General features: G+C 49.5%; 2 protein-coding genes across 3 annotated transcripts in view; both read right to left on the reverse strand.

Moving 5' to 3' along the window:
* The window catches only part of CYSTM1 (cysteine rich transmembrane module containing 1), a 440,735-nt gene that overhangs the window by 402,508 nt on the left and 16,000 nt on the right, over window positions 1-22,227 (reverse strand). The gene's annotated exons all lie outside the window — the stretch shown is intronic.
* The window catches only part of PSD2 (pleckstrin and Sec7 domain containing 2), a 40,554-nt gene that overhangs the window by 2,320 nt on the left and 16,007 nt on the right, over window positions 1-22,227 (reverse strand). Inside the window, exons 6-14 of one of the 2 annotated variants that reach the window (XM_050795029.1) lie at window positions 20,346-20,458; window positions 19,552-19,610; window positions 8,330-8,419; window positions 6,358-6,401; window positions 5,130-5,320; window positions 4,893-4,963; window positions 4,348-4,505; window positions 3,363-3,507; window positions 1,975-2,118 (exon numbers count right to left, since the gene is read on the reverse strand). In XM_050795029.1, coding sequence (XP_050650986.1) covers window positions 1,975-2,118; window positions 3,363-3,507; window positions 4,348-4,505; window positions 4,893-4,963; window positions 5,130-5,320; window positions 6,358-6,401; window positions 8,330-8,419; window positions 19,552-19,610; window positions 20,346-20,458 — 1,015 coding nt within the window. Of the gene's footprint in view, window positions 1-1,974; window positions 2,119-3,362; window positions 3,508-4,347; window positions 4,506-4,892; window positions 4,964-5,129; window positions 5,321-6,357; window positions 6,402-8,329; window positions 8,420-19,547; window positions 19,611-20,345; window positions 20,459-22,227 lie in introns of both variants that reach the window. The other variant, XM_050795028.1, reaches the window with a different exon arrangement.

Raw genomic sequence — 22,227 nt, forward strand, 5'->3', positions numbered from 1 at the left:
AGATGAACAGTCCAATTAAAAAATAAACACGGGACATGCACATAAACTTCATTCATAATTTGAAAAATCCAAATAATTGGCAATGATTTCTTGGATATGACACCAAAAACCCAATCAACAAAAGTAAAAATACACAAATGGGACTACACCAAAATTTAAAACTTCTGTACATGAGAGGATACAGTCAACAGAATGAAAAGGCAACCTACAGAATGGGAGAAAAATATTTGCAAGTCATATATCTGATAAGGGTTTTGTATCCAGAATATATAAAGAACTCCCAGAATGCAACAACAGAAGACAACCCAAATTTTTTAAATGGGCTTGAATCTACATTTCTCCAAAGAAAGCATACAAATGGCCAACAAGCACACGAAAAGGTGCTCAACATCATTAGTCATTAGAGAAATGCAAGTCAAAACCACAGTGAGATATCAATTCACACTCTTACTACTATCAAAAGAGCAGAAAATACATGTTGGTGAGGTTATGGAGAAATAGACAGAACCCTTGTGCTCTGCTGGTGAGAATGTAAATGGAGCAGCTATTATGGAAAGCTGGTGGTTTATCAAAAAGTTAAAAATAAAATTGCCACATGATCCAGCAAGACCATTTCTAACTATAAACCCAAATGAGTTGAAAGCAGGGTCTTGAAGGGATATTTGTATACCCATTTTCATAGCAGCATTTTTCACAATAGCCAAAAGATGGAAGTAAGCCAAGTGTTCACTGATGGATAAACGGGTAAACAAAATATGGTGTATACATACAATGGAATATTATTCAGCCTCATCCCATTTATGCCTAGTGTTCCATTATTGGAACGTTGGAGTTACTGGAAATAACTCATGGGAGTTATTTATATCATACTGCTCAAGGTCATCTCCAAAGTCTGATTTTTCATCAAAAAAAAATTTGACCTCCAACATAAATAGGTTAAAAAGAAAGGAAATTCTGACACACACTACAACATGGATGAACCTTAAGGACATTATGCTAAGTAAAATAATTCAATCACAAAAAGACAAATTGTGTATGATTCCACTTAGAGTAATCAAAATCATAGAGGCAGAGAGTAGAATGGTGATTGCCAGGGACTGAAGGGAGGGGAGAGTAGAAAGTTATTATTTAATGTGTACAGAGTTTCAGTTTGGGAAGAGGAAAAAATTCTGGAGACTGGTTATACAACAATGTGAATAGACTTAACACAGCTAGCTATACACATGAAGATGGTAAATTTTATATTACATGTCTTACTGCAATTAAAATGTTTTTAAATCCAAATTAAAATAGTAATGAGGCTGGGTGTGGTGGCTCACACCTGTAATCCCAGCAGTTTGGGAGGCCAAGGCGGGTGGATCACCTGAAGTCAGGAGTTCGAGACCAGCCTGGCCAACATGGTGAAACCCCATATCTACTAAAAATACAAAAATTAGCCAGGCATGGTGGCACGTGCCTGTAATCCCAACTGTTCAGGAGGCTGAGGCAGGAGAACTGCTTGAACCTGGGAGGCAGAGTTTGTAGTGAGCCAAGATCATGCCACCGTACTCCAGCCTGGACAACAGAGTGAGATTCTATCTCAAAAAAAAAAAAAAGTAATGAGATACTAATTGTTAAACCTATCAGGTTAGTAAAGATTAAAACGTTTTGCAATGCCCAGTGCTGGTGAGAGCATGGAGAAATAAGTACATTCACAAATTATTAAAGGGGTTAGAAATCAGGGCAAACATTTAAGAGGAAGGTTTGGCAGCATCTGAGGGCCTTCGTCTGAGCTTCAGCCCCTCACCCCTGTCAGGGAAGGCTGGCACCCTGGAAGGACTGGGGACTAAGGGTCGGGGACCCTGTTCCCTGCCAGCTGCCACGTGAGCAAGCCCCTTTATCAGTAGGCTTCACCTCCCCAGTCTCACATCAGGCCAGACAGGAAGGAGAAAGAGCAGGGCGCTGGGCTTTGCAATCCAGCCCCTCAAGGCTCACCTCGAAGGTGAGATAGTGCTCCTTCAACCGGTACTCCTCGGCCTCCTTGGACTTGATGCCCCTCTCGACTGGGTGACACCTGTGTTCGGCCAGCTCCGCAGTCAGCTGTCTCAACTTATTCTCATGAGACCGCAGTTGCTCCTCCTGGGAAGGCAAATCGTGGACTGTGAGGCCTTACTCTCAGGATGTCACGGAGTGGCTCAAATCCTGTTCTACCAGGAGCTGCTCCACCAGAGGCAAATGAAGGCCTAGCCAGGGTCACCAAACTGTGGTGATAGAGCCAGGCTCTGGACCCGAGGGCATGCTCCTTCTCCCACCTCCCTTCCTCCTCTCGCTGCTCCCATCAGCATCAGCTTTCCTTGATGCCCCCTAGCTCAGGAGACAAGAGATGCTCACGCTTATATGTGGACATAGACAGTCCCTGACACAGACACACAATGACCCACACACACAACCCAGCTCACATGCACTCCCATGCGCACACACAAACACCCCGGCCCAAGGCCAGCCTGGCCCAGCTATCCCCTGCTCCTTATGATACACGCGTTCTCTTACATTCATGCCCAGACACACGCAATGGTCACAGACCCAGGATCACACCTGGTGGAGTGACAGGCGGAGACACTGTCACTGATGGGCAAGCGCACACACATCCCACCCACTACCGGACAGCCAGGCCCCCTGGTGCTGTGTGCTCATGCGTACATGTGTATGAGTCACCACCTGTGTGTTTACACACGTGAATGTGTGTGGTGTGTGCACGTACATGGTGTACAAGCATTGCACAGGGGTTCTGGGCAGAAGCAGGAGCCCAGGAGCTCAGTGGGGAGACCCAGGACAAGGCCTAGTGGGAAAGACCACTGGCAAAGAGGAAGTGTGGGGCTTCCGCTGCCCTCTACCTCTCAAGCTCTGGGCCACCATTTCTCCTGTCCTCTCCAAAGAAGCCCTGAGAGCCCGCAGCATGGGTGAGCTGGGTTTTCTAGGATTACAAATAAAACATTTAAGGATAGGTGAGGGCAGCAAAAGAGCACTGAATGAAGAGTCAGCCAGGTATCACCTGTGTGAGCTCCCTGTGACACAGTCTCTTGCATTTGTGCCCAGGTGCACACAAGACCACCAACTCTCAGTCACATCCACAGGGATGCACTAGCAGAGAGGCAGCTCCATGCCAACTGCCACAGCCACGGCCCCTGTATGACGTTCCTTGGTCTCTCCATCTGGACGTGGGGGTGGGGTGCATGGGATGGAGAGAAGAAGTGTCCTTCTCTGGTGTCCTTCAGCCCAGGATCACCCAGCCTAGAGACAGAGCTGGGGTGGGGCTGCTGGATGGGGGCCTGGGCTGAGGATGGCAGCCTAGGGAGGCAAAATCTTGACCCAGGAGCATGTACCTGGCAGAGGCGGGTGGTGCAGGAGGGCAGCAGGGGCCGACAGAACTTCTTCATGGAGCTGACAGCGGCTGGGAAGGCCGGGGCAGAGAAGATGGCTGCCACCAGGTTGATCCTGAGGATCCAGGACAGCATTTCTTCCTTGCTCCTGGGGACAGGACGGGGAGAGAGTGCTGGCCTCTCACACAGGACTCCCTGTCCCCTACTCAGCATCACATACCCAGCACTGGGCCTGTCACTAAGAAGGCACCAGTACCTCTAGATGAGTGGGTAAAGGGGAGAGGGAGGACGCATGGGGGCTAGATGGGCCTGGCCAGAGCTATGCAGGGAGCTCCCTTTCTATCCCAGCTCCCAGGCACACCGGGATTCTCATGTGAAAATCAAACTTCCCAGGTTCACAGCTAGTGGCCCTGGAGTGAATGGGTGGGAATGACCGTGGACTGGGGATCATCAGAGGCAATGGCAACTGGGCGACCCTCACAGTCCTCCTGCCCTCCCCTGCTGCCTGCCCAGCACTGGCACTGTGATCCTGAGGCCTCATCCACCAGCCTGCCTCCTTGCAAGCTCATGTGCACTCCAGTCTCAAGTCATAGGAAGGCGAGAGGTGGTAGAAGGACAGCCTTACAGGTTACCTGGAGGGTGCATCTTTCCCACATTTAAAGCGAAGGATGATTCATAAAGATGCCACCTGCCCCACATTTCAGACTCCAGAGCACTCAGCAGCCCCTGCAGGGCTGTTAAACACAGTTGCTGGAGCCATCCCAGAGTTTCGGGTTCAGTAGGTCTAAGGCAGGGCCAGAGAGACTGCAAGTGATGCTGAGGGGAACCACACATTGAGAACCGCTGCTTTGGGAGGACCCAGCTGTCGGTCTGGGACATGTGGATACACATGCTCTGTTGCTGACTCATGGGAAGAAGAGGGGTTGTGTGCTGCGTCACTGCGGCCCTAGGCCGCAGGTGGGAGTGAGGGGCTCCAGCTCCTACTCACGGTGCCTGGAAAAGGAATACCCTCCAGTCGGCAGTCTTAAGCTTGAGCACGTTGGACTTCTTGCTGTAGTCAGAGGCCCTGGTGGCCAGAGCGTGATGCACGCGAATGGCGTTCTTCAGGTCACCCTCCGATAGAGCTTTGTCAGGCCTGTACTCATCCTAGGTGGGGTGGGATGGGTGAGCTAGGGTCACTGACCCACACCTTCCACTCTCCCCTCCCCTCACTCCTCTCTGTCTAACCCTATAGCTCCCTTAATTTTCTGTTCCTGCTGCCTCACCCACCCCAACAAGAATCCAGGCATCCCTCCCCTTACCCCAGTTTGTCCCAGAGGCCTGAACAGGCCTCACACTGAGTGTCCACTGAGCGACTGGGCACCAAGTTCTCCCAAAAACCTCCAAAGCCCTGAGTGGGCCCAAGTCTGGGGAAGAACCCAGCATGTGCCTGAGTCCCAGGTCCTGCCTGGGGCCCTTGGGGTGCCACAAGGCTGGGGTGGGATGGGACTGAGCTGGCCCTTTCTGAGTAAGGTCTCTGGGGCAGTCTCTCACCTTCTGCAGGTACAGGATGGTCCCTTTGAGCACCGCATAGAATTTCTTCCAGCCACGCCTCCCACGGGGTGCTGGAGAGGAGGGCACTAGTAGTGTGGCTGCAGCCACTCTCTGCAATCTCTCCAACCCCACCTCCCACTACATGTCCACCTGTATGTTCATCCCCAAGAAGTGGTCTGGGGCACCCCCCTCTGTGCCAGCCTCCCTCCCATGCCCCTCTCCCAGCCTGACACCCACTCCTCTTGCCATCCATGTCAGCATGAGTCTTCCGGGTCAGGACACCGTGCTTGTAGGTGGTGGCACTGAGCGCCTGTGGGACATCCAGGAAGGGGTTGCCACCATCCAGGATTCGCGTCACCTTCTTCGTTCCTGTCCCGAACTTGTCATCCACCAGCTCAGACAGGGATTTCCTCAGCTCGTCCTCATCACTAGGGAAGTACTAGGCCTGAGTACCACCTCCAAGGAGGCCTCAGCCCCGAATCGTCATGGCCTTCCCCACCAGCCTCCCATCCAGGATCCAGGGTCAGGGAGGAAGAGCAGCCCCAGGAGGCAGAGATGAAGAGATTCCAATTCCAGACCACAGATCCAGATCTCTGACCCCTCCTCTCATCTCCACTTCCGACCTCTGACCTCTGATCTTTGATTTTTGTCCTCTAAGCCCCAAATGTCACCCTTGATCACAAATGTGGAGACTTTACTGTCTCCAGGTCTCCCTCCCAGTCTTCCTTTTCCTCTCTCCATCCCAGGGAGCACTAACCGTGGCCAGACTGAAGCTGCTGCACAAACCGCACCAACATGCTGGAAGAGGGAGGCCAGCAGGTAAGACCCTGAAGTCTGGGCCCCTACGAGAGCCCTGGCAGAAGAGTGCCAGCTCTTACCCTGTGGGGTTGGAGTTCCTGCCAATCCCTGCCTGAGGCCTCTACATGGACCTGGCTGCCCTGGGGAGCACAGCAGAGCCTTTCACGGTCTCCCCAAACAGCAAGGTCAACATCCCTCTTTCCTGATGAGACCTACAGGTCTCACTGCCTTTGCAGGGGAAGAAGTTAGAGGGCACTCTCCCCTTCCCACTGTCAGTAACAGTCACCACTTAAACGTGGACATATTCTACAGGTTATAGGGGCCTCATGCCTCCTGTCTGCCTACTTCCCAAAGGGAAAGGAGCGGTCATCAATGGGAATTGGAACACTATCCCCATATAGAAAACCAGCTGTGGACATCATAGAACTAAAGTCACAGTTCAACCTATTCCATAACAATGCAAACATTGCACTCTTTTTCTCAATACAGAAGATGAATCCAAAGAGGAATTCAACACCAGGTGTGAGCCAGCTAGACACAGGTGTCGGGCCCTGGATTGGGAGGGATCAGCACCATGGAGAGTGGTCAGAATGATGGACCTGCACCCCCACACTCCCCCTCCCAGGGATGCAAGCTCCCCATACCTGTGCCCGTAGGCACTACTCACATGGCCCATTCCAGCTTTTCATTCTTGATGGAGTTGTAAAGGGTCTGGGAGAGGGAAAAGAGAGAGGGGGGAATTCAGGTGAAGAGTCAAAGAAACCCCCATCTACCACCAATAACGTGGGTACGGTGAGAGATCACCTTTTCAGCCAATAGGGCAAAGTGGGTGTTTGATTCATACTTATTTGTTAGATGGGTAAGTGAGTGGGTGGGTGGATGTATGGATGGGTGGTATTTAATTATGTGATCACTTAATGTGAATCTCCCGTAGGAGACTGTAAGCTTCACAAGGTCAGAGGCTGTCCATTTGTTCACTACTGAATCTTCAGTGCATAATCCAGAACTTGACATACAGCAAGTGCTCAACAGGGTAGATGAATGGATGGGAGGATGAATGGGAGGATGGGTGAGGGAATGGATGGATGGGGAAGTGGACAGGTGGAAGATGGAAGGATGGGTGGGGAAATAGGCAGGTGGATGGGTGAAAGAATAGAAGATGGGTGGGTGGATAGAGGGTACATGAGGAAGATTTAGGGGTGTATGCATGAGGATGTGGGTGGGCAAATGAATGTCAGGGTGTTGGGTGGATGATTGAGTAAATGATTGGGTGGATAGATTTGAGGATGAATGGGTGGGTGGGTTGGTGAGTAAGTGAATGGGTGGGGAATAGGAGGTAGGGGGATGGGTGAGTAGATGCGGAGATGTTTGTCGAGGTGAGTAGACGAGGGAGTGTTTGAAGAGTACAGGGTGTCTGTGTGGGTGAAAGGTGAATGGGTGAGTGGCTGCTATGTGGGGAGTGGGAAGGGGAGGTTTGGGGATATATATATAGGTGATGGGTGAATGGGTGGGTATATGGGTAGGTGAATGATTGAGTGGCTGGGTGGATGCATGGGAGGATGAGTGGATGGGTGCAGAAGTGGGTAGATAGGTGAATGAGTAGATGGGGAGAAATGGATAGGTGGATAGTGGGACTGGGATTGTTTGATTCACAAATATGTTCTTAACAAATGCTTCTCAATGGTGAAGAATATAATATAGTAAGAAGAGTGATGGAGACAGTGTTCTATGGAACATTGGGGTTTGGATAGAGACCTCCGAACTCATTATTCAACTACCCCTGTAGTATTATAAGATTCTTCAAACCCACTATTTAAAAATGAAGCTGGCTGAGTGCGGTGGCTTATGCCTATAATTTCAGCACTTTGCAAGGCTGAGGTGCGAGGATTGCTTGAGTCCAGGAGTTTGAGATCAGCCTGGGCAACATAGTGAGATCCCCAGGCTCTACAAAAATAAAATAAAATAAAATAAAAATAAAAATCGCCAGGCACAGTGGCATGCACCTATAGTCCCAGCTACTTGGGAGGCTGAGGCAGGAGAATCCTTCAAGGCCAAAAGTTCGAGGCTTCAGTGAGCCTTGATTGCATCACTGCACTCCAGTGTGGGTAACACAATGAGATCTTGTCTCAAAAATACATAAATAATAAAAATGAGCCCATCACCAACCCACCAAAAACCTGCTCCTTTTCCTCAGTTCAGAAACAACCAGACTAGAAAGGCTAGAGTTCCACCCTTCACTTCAGGTTCAAAAGAAAACTGGATTCTCTTAATTCCTGGTGATGTTGAAGGAAAGAGGGGGCTTTTCCTTGTGGTGACAATAATGATGTTTGTGGTGAAGGTGGTGGTGGCGGTTGTGGTGGGTGGCAGCTATGACAGTTGGTAGCAGTGTTGATTATTACTGTGACAGTAATGGTGATAATGGAGTACTAAAAACAAATCTCACAAAGCCTTCCCCTCTGCCTAACTCAGGGAACACAGAACAGCCAAATGTTGAGCTCGGTGGTTTCTAACTTTGTCATCATGGCCCTGCACCCTGTGTTAAGGGCCTGGAATGCCAGGATTTCATGGGGCAGAGACCTCTCTCCTCTCTATCCACACAGGGTGCAGCTAGTGGGATGGGGACTCTCAGCAGATAATACCTTCAGCAGGTCTTTGGCAAAGTCTTGGCCATCATTCAGCTGGTCCAAGTTGGCAATGAATTGCTGACAGGACATCTTCTTGCCAATGTTCTGTAATGGAGAAGTGGTTCTGCCTAAGAGTAGGGAAGGAGGCTGGTGTGTTCCCCACACACCCTGCCCTGCCCAGCCAGAGGGATGAGGCAGTGTTAAGGGCAATAATGAAAATTAAATTGCATGAATTTTCTATTGTCTCCAAGAGTTTACAAAACTCTTTCTCACAGTCAGAACTGTGCTTGATTGTCAAGCATCTTGAGAGGTTGGGCTTCTTCTGCAGCCCAGGTGAAGGAGTCGGGCTGGATGAAGAGTTGTAAGAGCTGACATTTGCCAGGTGCCTACTGTGTTCCAGGTCTTGTGCTTGACATGCATTATCTTATTTCTTTCTCACCCCAAGGAGAAGGTGAGGTGCCTGTTTTTATTGTCCCCATTTGACAGGTAAGGAAACTAAAGTACAGGAAAGTGAAGTGACATGCCCATGATCACACGGCAAGGAAGTGAAAGGGCCAAGTGTGTCTGAAACCAAAGCCCGTGCTCTCACCGCTACTCCACGGTTAACTCTCCCAAGGTCACTCAGCACCAGGGCTTGAACCCCGGCCTCTTGGCTTCTGAAGAGAAGCTCTGCATATTCTGCCACAACTGTCTCACCCTCTCACCTGCACAGAGGGGCAGCAAGGCTTCCAAGACATAAGTGAAGTGAGGGAAAGTTTATGGGAGTCAAAAATCAATTGCCACGGACACACATGAGTGCCCCATGCTGAGCTGAGCTGAGCTGGAACAAAGAGAACCCAAGCAGATTGTTTCACACTCGGAGGTAGAAACAGGCAAAGAGCTGGAAATGACTAAATCCCCAAGTTCTGCCTTCCTGTTTTAACCAATGAGTAGCAGAGGGGCTCAAACCCTGCAAACCCAACACCTAATATTCATACTTCCAGACTCTCCTTGGAGTCCCCACGTCTGAGAAAACACTGAACAGGACTTCATCTTTGTGAGGATGAAGACTCTTGAATAGCAGATACTTACCACTGTAGGATTTTGTGGATTGGGGTTTGCTCTAAAGCAGTGTTTTCCAAGGTTTACCTACAGAACTCTGGTATCCCAGGAGATGGAGATAGGTATTCTCTCAAAAAAAGATTTCATAATAGAACAAGTTTATGTACATGTTTCAGAGTCTTTACCATGCTCATATGTGCTGGTGTCTCCAAGGAGAGGATCCCATGTCATTTCCCAAGTTTACTGACCTTGGTACTATTTTAGCAAAGACACTCTATTAGCATCATATGGGACATTCACACACCATAGAAATCATTCAGAAAACAATGATGTAAGGCTTTATAAGTAGCTGACAAACAAGAACTTTCTATGCTTTCCAAATCGTTCAGGAGAAAAGGTCCTATGTATGCCTTGATACAAGTGTGTTTTGTACGTTTCTGTGTATAGTTTTACATATATACGTGTGTGTGTACATAGATAAATATACAGCCATGTGTGTACATTTGTGATAGATTATGAGGGCAATGTTGATAAGACTGTCGTTGAGTTCCACACAAACTGAACATTCCCCAGCCATTGGTCAGGAGCGCAAAATCAAAAAATAACAAGGCAAGATTTCTAATCTGAGCAATATCAGACTATCTTCTTGTGGCTGAAACTTCCCAGCAGCATTGGAGGCTTTACAAAAGCAGTGAAGGCTTCAAGGGTGAGGATCCTGCAGGGGAGTGTGGAGAGGTGACCCCAGAAAGAGCAGCGTTCCTCCCTGAAGCACCTGCTGCTTCCCAGCAGTGGCCAGGGGCTGAGCGGCTAAGTGGCCTCTTAGGATTGGAGAAATGAGATTGGAGTTCAGGGTCCACCAAGGACAAGGGTCTTAGGAAGCACCCAGTCACACTTCAATAAAAAAGTTGAAATTAAGAAAGAAAATACTAAAAGAAGAAAAATTATCCCAGATGGAAATGTGGAGAAGCAGAAATGAATGAAATAACAAAAAGAATTGGTAACTCTAAATGAAAATTGACTATGTAGAGCAACAATAAAGTTTTCCAGGGAATAAAATATAGAGAGATATAATAGTTAAAAGCATGACAACAGGAGTATATAAGTTAAGAGAGCAGTAAATGGAACTAAAGTGTTTCAAGGTATTTCATTGCCCAGGAAGTGGTACAAGTACTTTATAAGTCGAAAATGCAAATTGCCAACCATAAAAGGAATTCCGAAAGAATGCACAACTAACAAGCTAACAGAGCAGGGAAATGGAATTCTAAAAAATACTTAATCCAAAAGTAGGCAAAAGAAGAAAATAAAAGAAACAGAACAGAAGAGTCAAAGAGAAAACAAATAGTCACTTGATATACTTAAACTCAAATATATCACAATTCATTAAATGTTCAAATTAACATTATTACCGGATTTTATTTTTAAGTATATGATACATGAGACATGCTTTAAATATAAAAGAACAGAAATCTTTGAAAGAAAAAGTCAGAAAAGGATGTACCACATAAACACTAACAAAAGAACTCCAGTATAGCTACACTAACATCTGACAAAATAGATTTGAAGGCAAGAAGCATTACTAGACATAAAGAAGGACATGTTCATAGTGATAAAAGGGTCAATCTGCCAGAAGATATGATCATCCTAAATGTGTATACATCTAGTAGCATAGCTTCAAAATATACAAGACAAAAATTGACAGAACCAAAAGAAGACATATTCACAATCTTGGCTGGAGATTTTAACACTGCTCTCTTAGTAACAGGAAGAACAAGCCGACAAAAAATTGGCAAGAATTCTATGCCAAAAAAATTAGATAATCTAGATGAAATGGACAAATTCTTAGAAATACACAAGCTACTAAAACTGGCTCAAGAAGAAATAGAAAATCTGAATAGACCTATAACAAGTAAAGAAATTGAATCAATAACTTAAAAAAAAAAAAGCTAGGCCAGCTGTGGTGGCTCACACCTGTAATCCCAGCACTTTGGGAAGCCAAGGTGGGAGGATCACTTGAACCCAGGAGTTGGAGACCAACCTGGGCAACATAGGGAGACCTTGTCTCTAAAAAAACAATAAAAGAAAGAGAGAGAGGGGAAGGAAGGAAGGAAGGAAGGAAGGAAGGAAGGAAGGAAGGAAGGAAGGAAGGAAGGAAGGAAGGAAGGAAGGAAGGGAGGGAGAAAAAGAAAGAAAGGAAGAAAGGAAGAAAGAAAGAAGGAAGGAAGGAGGGAGGGAGGGAGGGAGGGAGGGAAGGAAGGAAGGAAGGAAGGAAGGAAGGAAGGAAGGAAGGAAGGAAGGAAGAGAAAGAAAGGAAGAAAGGAAGAAAGAAAGAAGGAAGGAAGGAAGGAGGGAGGGAGGGAGGGAGGGAGGGAGGGAAGGAAGGAAGGAAGGAAGGAAGGAAGGAAGGAAGGAAGGAAGGAAGGAAGGAAGGAAGGAAGGAAGGAAGGAAATAAATTAGCTGGGCATGGTGGCACATGCTTGTGGTCCCAGCTACTCAGGAAGCTGAGGTGCTTGAGCCCAGGAGGTTGAGGCTGCAGTGAGCCAGGATCACACCACTACACTTCAGCCTGGGTGACAGAGAGACCCTGTCTCAAAAGGAAAACAAAACAAAACAAAAACAAAAACAAAACAACAACAACAAAAAAACAAACACTATCAAGAGATGAAAAACAACCCATGGAGTGAGAAAAAATATTTATAAATCAAGTATCTACCAAAGGTTTAATGTCTAGGACATATAAAGAACTCTAAGAATACAACAACAACAGACAAATAACCTAATTTTAAAATGAATGAAGGACGTGAATAGACATTTCTCCAAAGAAAATATACAAATGGCCAAAAAGTACATGAAAAAAATGCTCAACACAACTAATCATTAGGGAAACACAAATCCAAACCACAATGAGATACCACTTCACATCCACTAGGATGGCTATCCTAAGAAGGAAAAGGGTTGGTGAGGATGTAAAGAAATTAGAACACTCCTGCACGTTGGTGGTAGAAATGTAAAATGGTTCAGCTACTATGGAAAACAGTTGGGCACTTCCTCAAAAAGTTAAATGTAGAATTATCCTATGACCCAGCAAGTCTATCCTAGGTATATACCCCTAAAATATGAAAACAGATATTCAGACAAAAACTTGTACACGAATGTTCACAGCAGTACTATTCACAATCACCGAAAGATGGAAGCGACCCAAATATCCATCAAGAGATGAACAGATAAACAAAATGTGACATATCCATACAATGGAATATTATTAAGCCATGAAAAATGAACTACCAATACATGCTACGACATGAATGAACCTTGAAAACATGCTAAATGAAAGACGCCAGTCACAACAGGCCACATATTGTGTGATCCTACTCATATGAAATATCTACAATAGACAAATTCACAGAGACAGAAAGCAAATTAGCATTAGCCAGGGGCCAGGTGGAGGAGGAAATGGGGTATGACTGCTGATGCGTGTGGGGTTTCCTTCTGGTGTGATGTAGATGTTCAGAAACTAGACAGTAGTGACGATTGCACGCCATTATGAATGTACTTAGTGCCACTAAATTGTAAGCTTTAAAATAGTTAAAATGGTAAGTTTCATAACAAGAAAATAAATCAGTAAGAATATACATGATTTTTACAACACATATAGGCACCTTATTGGCACATATAGAACATTATAACCGACAACCACAGAATACATTCTTTTCAAGTCCACATGAAACATTCACTAGAATTGATCTTTCTCAGGACCAAAAAGCAAGACTCATGCAAAGAAGTGAAATTATACTGGGTAAGTTATCTGCTTTAAAATATAATACTTATAATGACAGCCAGGCAAAAAGACATGCACCCAGATCATCTGAAAGCCCAAGGGAGGTCCATGATTTGGAGCCTCTGAATTCTCAGTTCCACCCCATTTGGATCTACAGGGCTTCCCAGTCTTTCCTGAGCCCTTGGACTTCTTCCCACAGCCTCTGTCTCCGAGCAGAGGAAAGTCACAGCGGGTACAACCACCGCCCCATCCCAAGGCCTGGACCCTGGCACTCTAGGGCCAGGGCGACTATCTCCTCAAACTCATCTCCTTGCCCAGAGTAGAGGCTGGATGGGTACAGGGTGATGCCCAGGCCATCGTCCAGGTAGTAAAACTGTGTCACTGCCTTTGTCCCACAGGAGCCAGGCCTTTTCCCACAAGTCTGACTTTCATGCACAACCCTGAGGTCAGAACAATGCTAGCCTGTCTTTAAGGCTCATTCCAGAAGCAGGATGAAGTGGGCCAAGCAGACGTCATCCTTCAGGAGGAGGGGAGGGGCTGACCAAAGGTCCTATGGGCAGAAAAACCCTTGCCACTATTTGCAAATCTAGGCTAAACCTTAATTATACTTGGTATTCCCTTAAGGTTATTGTGTGAGGCTCTGTCACCATCTGAGAATGGGCAGACCCCTGCAGACCTCAGGATAGCATCCAAACCCTGGCCTGTCCCTCCAGCCCTCCACTATTCAGCCCCAGCGCACCTTGCCAGAAACTCCTACTGTTGCCACTCTTCAAGCAACACAAGGTTGGAGAGAAATTAAGCCATTCCTGAAAAACAACTAAACTTTGTTTCAGCTTGAGCTCTCCTAGAATGACTTCTCCCACCTACCCCTCCCTCTCTGTTTGCCTCAACCCTGGTGGTTCTCCCTCCCTTACCCCAGCCTTCAGTCCACTCACCAGTGCCATAGGCTGTGCAACAAAAATGCCTCTGGAATTTCTCTCCTGGTCTCCATCTCCGATTCTAACCCACACTGCCATCTTCTCATGGCTGGAGCTTGCAAATCACCATTCCCTGACATCCCCCACTCAGTGCATCCCAGACTCATTTGCTGATCCGTCATCACCCATCATCACCAGCATTGGCATCATCTCCAAAACCCCCATTTCAAATACAACTCCTGACCCCCATCTCCTGCTCTTCCACTTCCCCCATTCTTTAAAATCCTCACTCCAACAACCCTTTGATCCTCTGTTGAGATCTGATACAGTTTGGCCCTGTGTCCCCACCCAAATCTCATCTCGAATTGTAATCCCCATATGTCAAGGGAGGAAGGTGATTGGATCATGGGGGTGGTTTCCCCCATGCTGTTCTCGTGATAGTGAGTGAGTTCTCAGGAGATCTGATGGTTTTATAAGTGTTTGGAAGTTCCTCCTACATTCTTCTCTCTCCTGCCACCTCATGAAGAAGATGTCTGCTTCCCCTTCCGCCATGATTGTAAGTTTCCTGAGGCCTCCCCAGCCATGTGGAACTGTGAGTCAATGAAACCTCTTTCCTTTACAAGTTACCCAGTCTCAGGGATGTTCTTTATAGCAGTGTGAAAATGGACTAATACAAGATCCAAAGGTCCTCACTTTCTTTTTCATCCAGTTTAGATTCCAGACCCCATCGGTAACCACTTCCCTGCAAACATCTCTCTTGCCCCTTTCTGCTTCTGTCATATTTGCCTAGAAAAAGTCCAGCACTGACTAAACCCAACTGATTTCCTATACTGTACCTGTATCCAAGTCCAACCAAATACACTTGCAGGACACACAGCTATGCTGGTCCCATTTTACATCTATGACCACAGCCACATGGGCATGGAGACTCCTGACACTGCCACAGTTCCTGTGTTTGCTCTCCATCCTCCATGAACATGGCACGCTTTTCCTTTCCATTAAAAGCCTCAAAGTCCCTGTAGTAGACACTGTGGCTCTCTCTCTCCAAAACCCCTTTCCCATTACGTATCAGCAATGAGGTGTGGGTGGGGAAGAATGACCCCACCTCCTAGCCCAGGGCTAGGCCCTGGATCACTTCATTCCTCTTGCCACAGAGATTGATTCGGGTAACCTAGGCTGTTTCCAGTTGTCCCATGGTATTCCCTGGGCCAAAGAGACCAGTTCAGAAAATGGCATATGCCCCATCTGGGGCCAATGGTATTTTACAGCTACTTTCTGGGAGCTTCTGTGGTAGAAGCCCTCCTGACTCCAGCTCCTAAGAAGACACTTCAGATACCAACTCTCTCCAGCAAGCAGAGAAGTGCGGCTGTGAGATCTGGAATTGCTGCATCTATCGGGCCTGCATAGGGGAAGCCAGGCTTGGGATGAGGCTGACATCACTGTCAGAAGAAAATGACAAGAAATTAGATCACCTCTTAACTGGAGGCAAGGCTGAATCTAATCCACCCTGGACCCTGCCTGACTCTACACTTTTCAAACAGTAAGTAGCTGCCATTTTTAAGGCTAGTGGGTGTTACATTTCTGTGACCTTAACTAAACCCATTCTGACTGGTCAGCCCCCGTCCCATCTTCACTCTCAGCTCAGGACCTCATCTGATGCTTCGTGGTAGAAGTAGAAGCTGTCAGAATCCCCTCATCTTCTCATCGCCAGAGCTACCAAGCCCACTGCAGCACCTCCACTTTCTGCCTCGCTTTCTTACGAACATGGGAGATCGGTCAACATCCCCCACTCCCATTTAAGGCCACTCCCCACCTGTGCTCTGCTTCTCATCTCGAGGGAAGCTTCCACTGTCCCTTCTCTCTCCTGCAGTGGCAGCGTCTTGTCTGCTGAGTTGATCCTGGCGGCACACGCACAAGGTTGGGCCGCTTTAACATCAGACTTGACTGCTGGCTCCTATCAGTCCCCCACGCAAGGCCAAACATCTTAAGAGCTGTCTATGGCCACCACACCCTCACCTCCTGAGCTCATCTCGCCCACTTCAACCTGGCATCTGTCCTCTCCACTCCACCTAAGGTGCTCTTATAAAGGCCTCTAATGACCTTGACCATCCCATCCATGACCGCTCCAATCCCAATGGTCACTCTCGTGCCATCACCTTACTTGACCTCATGGCAGCCTTTTATATAGTTGGCCACTCACTCCCTTCTCCTCGAAATGCTGTCTTGTCTGGGCTTTAGAAATGCCACACACTCATGGATTTCCTCCGACCTCCCTGGATGCGTTGCAGTCTCTCCCACTCCTCTGCCTTGCCTCTACATAACGCTGAGCTCCAGGACTTGGCCATCAGTGTGTTCTCTCTGCAGGGACATGGCAATCAGCCAGTCCCATAGCTTTGAATTCTACCCCACCCCCATCTCTGTCTTCAGCCCACGTGTCTGCACCGGGCCCAGACTCATCCATGTCACCGCCTCCTTGGTCTCCCCTCACTGATGTCCAGAGGCATCTCAAACACAGTTCAAAAGCGGGACTCAAGTCCACCTCTCCCACTCACCACCACCCCCACACAGAAGTTTCTTCCCATCTCAGGAAATGGCACCCCCAGCTAGCCAGATGCCAAAGCCACCCTTGCTTCTCTCTTTCACTGACCAACCCCATCAGCAAGTCCTGTGAGACTCAGTCCTGAAAGGTCTCCCTTGTCAGTCCCTTCTACCCATGCTACCATCATCTCCCATCTGGACATAAACAAACACCTCTAAGGAAACAGTTCTGCAGCTCCTCAAAAAATTAAACACAGAACAACCACCAGATATATGAACCAGCAAGTCCACTCCGAGGTAGAAACCCCAAAGAACTGAAAACAGGTGTTCAAATGAAAGTTTGTGCACGAATGTTCACAGCAGCGCTATTCCCAACAGCCACAAGACGAAAACCAGCCCTGCTGGCCCCATTGCCTGAAATGCACAGTCCCAGATCTTTCCATAGCCAGCTTCCACTGATCCAGGTCTCTGCCCAAACCTTGCAGGCTTTCCCTAACCCCCAGTCCGGACCCCATCATGCCTTCCTGTGTATGCCCTTCACAGAGCCAGCACAACTTGTAATCGCTTGTTCACTTCTGTGTTGTCCACCTTCTGTAACAGGTGGGGCTCCCTTTCCCGTCTTGTTCATGGAATACAGAAGGTGCTCAGAAGACAGGGTTGTTGTTGAGCCTCCAACCTCAAGGGTCCCAGTGCCCCTCCTACACAAAGCCTCCCCAGTTTCTCGACCAGACTGCACCCATCTCAGGGGCATGCCTATAGCCCGATACCCCTTTACTGCCTCCCGCTCTGACCAGAACTTCTTCTGCGGGTGCTAGCAGGGCCCCTGTTCCCGAGATCCCCGCAATCCACCAGGCCTCAGTCCCTGCTTGATGAGTGACAGGGGGAGGGGAGGAGGCAAGGGGAAAAGTGCAAAGCGTCAGGTGCCCTGAAGAGCTCCCAGTAACTGCAACCTCCAGGCCTTGCGCACAAGCTTTACTTCATATTCTTTACACATTGGCACTTTATCATGGGGAAACTGATGTGCAGTGAAGTAAATAACTTGCCTCAGACCACACAGCCTTCGTGTGGAGCAACAGAGAACACAGCCTCGGAGCCCACGCTCCTAATCTCTGAGCAGGACCACGCAAAGAGAGAGACGTCTCTACTAAAAACACAAAAACTTAACCAGGCGTGGTGGCAGGTGCCTGTAGTCCCAGCTACTCAGGAGGCTGAGGCAGGAGAATGTCATGAACCCGGGAGGCGGAGCTTGCAATGAGCTGAGATCGCACCACCGCACTCCAGCCTGGGTGACAGAGCGAGACTCCGTCTCCAAAAAAAAAAAAGAGAGAGAAGAGAGCCTCAGTGTCTGCGTGCTGCAAACATGAACAGTCTTCCCAGTCCACTTCTAATCTATGAAGTCCTGATGTTTCTCCTCAGCTGTGGCATCAATGTGGGACCACGCCAGCTAAGGCCCACCAAGCTCCAGGGTGCTCTTGGCCCAGGGTTCACTACACAGTGGCTGCCACCCTCCTTAGCAGCTCTTAGCCATAGGGAGGGGCAACCAGGGCTTGGCCCAGCAGAGACAGCCCTGAGATTGACCACAGGCCCAGCCAGGGGTGGGGACAGGGAGTGAGGGGCCTGTTGAGTGCTCCTTTTAAAGCAGGCTAGCAACACCTGCTCTCTGTCAATAAACAAAGGGCACAGTCTGGGGGAACAGCAGCAGGCTCATGGGCTTTGGCGCTCAGTGACATTCATGTGGAATGCGTCTTCTCTCTTGTTCCACACTCAGGTTGCAGGCCCAGGTGGACTTGGCCAAAGCTGTCACATATTTGCTCTTCCTGACACAGGCACCGAGGTTCTAGCCCTCCCAGGCCAGATGCCCCAGTGCACCCATGAGCCCAGGCTGCCAGCAGACTGGGCCTTCACAATCTCGCCCTCCAGGGGCCTGCAGGCTGGGTCTTCCAGCTTGCCCTTGGTTCAGTTTTCACAGTAATGAGGAATACTATTGTTCTTTTTATGTAACAAAATTCTACATAATAAAATCCCTACTAGGCGCCAGACCCTGCCCCTTGGTGCCATGTATATTACATCTCTCAGTCCTGCCCATGACACTGCAGGGAGATCATTATTCCCACCTCCTGGATGTGAAACCTGAGGCTCAGAGAGGGCCAGTGCTTGCCCAGGGTCACACAGCTACCACGTGGAGGCAAGAGTGGGATCTGAAGCTGGGTCTATCCCAGCTCTTTCTTTCACCCCCAAATCCCCTAGATTTCCTGGTTAACTCACTGACCTGTTGTCCCCATGAGTCACTGAGACATTCCCTACCCAGCAGGGGACTCTGACAACCCTGAGTGAAAAATGATGGGGCAGTGATTGGGTGGAGCCAGATGGTGATGGAGAACACAGAAGGGCGACATGGTGATGGGGGCCTGAGCACACAGGGCATGCACACCACTAGCTACACTTACCACCTGCGAGGGCAAGAGAGCCCAGAGAGGGGTTCCAGAGCAGACAGAGGAAAGAAGAAGGAGTTATTGAGTCATGAGAAGCGCTGAGACAGCCTGGGGCCTGGACCAGACACAGTCTCACAGCCTGGGCGTTCACTGCTTGGCCTGGTCAGGGCTGGGGGGTTGGGAGGGGCTGCCCTGGGCATGGTATTTCAATGCAGCTGCATTCAGACTTGCGGGACAGGGGCAGAAAGGGCACATGATCTCTTAGCATGGACAAGGGGCACATATTTGTGGCTCATCTTAAACTCCCATGACCCAGCTGCTCTCACTGGCATACTTGGGGGTGGGGACTCAGGCAGATCGCAGGTGGATGAAACTAGGGTGGGGCCAAATCTGGAAGCCAAGCTGAACAACCCCCGGGCCTTCAAAAAGAAGCCTGGCCACTGAGTGAGAGGTCTCAGGAAGGGACCAGGATCAACACAAGGTGGGTCCCTGAGAGAACATGTGACACCCCCACCTCTACCTCCCCAACTCACGTGGCCGTGCAGGTCCGTGTTGAGCAGCATCAGGGCACAGGTGAGCGTGTGGATCCCATCTGAGTCAGAGACGTGGCACTCTCAGTGCGAGGATCCAACCTCTTCCCACCCCCCGTCTCCTGAAGGAACCCACCAGGAGGCCTTGGACACAGAGTGAGGCCAGCCACCTGCCAAACTCACCTCAGGGGCCAGGGCCTGCATGATGCTCCCGGTCTGTCCCCATTGCAGGGCCCAAGTCACTTGCCTGCCCCAGGAGTCTGACCACCCTGGACCCACTCTGGCCCGGACTCCTGCTTCCTGTGGCCAAATTCACCTTGAACCTCAGACCTAGGAATAGCTCTGAGCCCCCAGCCCTGCCCCTGCATTGACCTGTGTCTCTCCCAATGATGAGCCTCGTCCCCCAGTTCCTGAGATGTGGGCCCATCTATTGGGCAAGTCCTGTCCCTAAGAGGACCCCAACCTAGACCCCCACCACACCGGGACAGCCACCACACCAACAGTCAGCACCATGACAGGGACCACAGAGAAGGGAGAGCCACAGAGCTGAATCCCGAGGCTGGAGGGACTTCCAGGCAGTGGGGAGGAGAACAGGCAAGACTGCGCTTTGCTCAGCAGGCAGACCGTGTGCCATAGCTTATTCAATTAGCATTCATTGAGCACCTACTGCATGCCGGAGAGGACAAACCATCTGGGCCTGGCAACAGGACCAAAGTGCCAGGTGGACCAGGGTGGGAGGGGGCCAGGGCCTGGCTGAGTGGGTGGGGAGGGTTGGGCAGAGTGGGCGGGGGCCATACCTTCCGAAGTGCTGTCATCAGGGTTGCACTGGCAGTACCGGCGGGAGAAGTGTGTGAGGACTCGCTCACGCTCTTGTGTCTCCCCCATCAGTGGGAAGGCCTTCAAGAATGTTCTGGAAGGCAATTCAAAGCTGCTGAGGGCAGTCTGAGTCCTCACCCAAGGTAAGACCACCCCCCCACACACACCACACACCCACCCTAGGAGGCCAGGGCTCCAGTGCCCCATTCTCTGGGTCTGGACGCTCTCTCCAGCCCAGGAGGCCCTGGCCACCAGGACGGCCACTTTGGAGTGCTGAGACCAGGGGGCCTGGTAAACTTTAGAGTTTCAGTCCTCATCACCCTCCAGGGAGCTTCTGGAAGTAGGCAGAGGACAGATGGTGAAGAACAAAGAAGAGCACCTCAGCACCTGCTCTTCTTCAGGGTGGATGCCCACTCCTTGCTCCTTCCCCTACAGCCAGGCCCTGTCCATGCCTGCCCTTCAGAATGCTCTCCTCAGTCATCCTCTCTCTTTCATGTGCCTCCAGCTGAGCCCAGGCCCAACCCTGATCCCCCCACTCCTCCCCCACCCCAAGACTGAGTTGCCACCAAGTCCTGATGGTTTGTTCTTATCATGTGCCCAGGACAACGGGGCCACCCCTGCACCCACTACCTTCTCCCCGCAGACACCAAGTTGTCTTTCTAAATACCCACGCAGGCAGGACTTACTGCTGCTTAAAATCCATCACTGGGCCAGGTGCGGTGGCTCGCACCTATAATCCCAGCATTTTGGGAGGCTGAGGTGGGTAGATCACCCAAGGTCAGGAGTTCAAGACCAGCCTGGCCAACATGGTGAAACCCTGTCTCTACTAAAAATACAAAAATTAGCCAGGTATGCTGGCACATGCCTGTAATCCAAGCTACTCAGGAGATTGAGGAAAGAGAATCACTTGAACCCAGGAGGCAGAGGTTGCGGTGAGCCAAGGTCACGCCATTGCACTCCAGCCTGGGCAACACAGTAAGATTCTATCTCAAAAAAAAAAAAAAAAAAAAACCTGTGACTCCTTGGCACCCTCAGAATAGCACCCAGGCTCCTCACGTCATGGCCACATTCGCTGCCTGGACTACTCTCCTGTGCCTCCAACCTCACACCCACCTGCTATCTTCACACCCTAGACAGAACAGGCATTTCACTCTTCAGTGCCTCAGAGCAGGCCAGGCCTCCAGGACACCCTTCCTTCCTCGGCTGGGCAGCTCTGAATCTCCCTCAAGGCCCAAATCAAAGGTCATTCCCTTGGGAAGGGAGATTGCAGGCTGAAGCCATTGGTGTCTCCATCAGTCTTGGGTTCAGGAGATGGTTTGTTCTTAACTTTGCTATAGTTGATTTCATTTTGGCCCAGAATGACTGCAATGCCCACTTTGTTTTACCCTCTCTCATGCCACCTCCTAAGGCACCCTGGGACCTGCAAGCCATGTCTTAGCCAGCCCTTACCCTCTGAGGCGCCTCAAGGCATCCAAAACGGCAGAGTACTCTCAAAATCCAATCCCAAGCAACCAACTGCTGCATAATAGCACTGCCCTGTCTGACAGCTCGCTGTCCTCCTCTCCCTATCTCTCTTGCTTCTTCTCCCATCTGTCCCCCAGCCTGGCCCCTCCCTCTTCTCACATTCCTCCAGGACTTTCTCAAAACCTCCCCCATTCCAACCTTAGCCTGTTTTACCTATGAGCCATCCATCCCAGCTCCTACTCCCCAGCCCAAACTCCCCTTCCCTAGACACTCTGCCTCAAGCCCCAATCCAGTGCCACGACCACCAAACTCTCAGGCTGTCCCTAGGGGCAGCCTCACCACTGCCTACCCTCCCCCACATCTTGGCACCACCAGCCCTTTTACTCTACCCTCTATGCA

Source organism: Macaca thibetana, chromosome 6 (assembly GCF_024542745.1).
Source record: "Macaca thibetana thibetana isolate TM-01 chromosome 6, ASM2454274v1, whole genome shotgun sequence".
NCBI classification, from domain to species: domain Eukaryota; kingdom Metazoa; phylum Chordata; class Mammalia; order Primates; family Cercopithecidae; genus Macaca; species Macaca thibetana.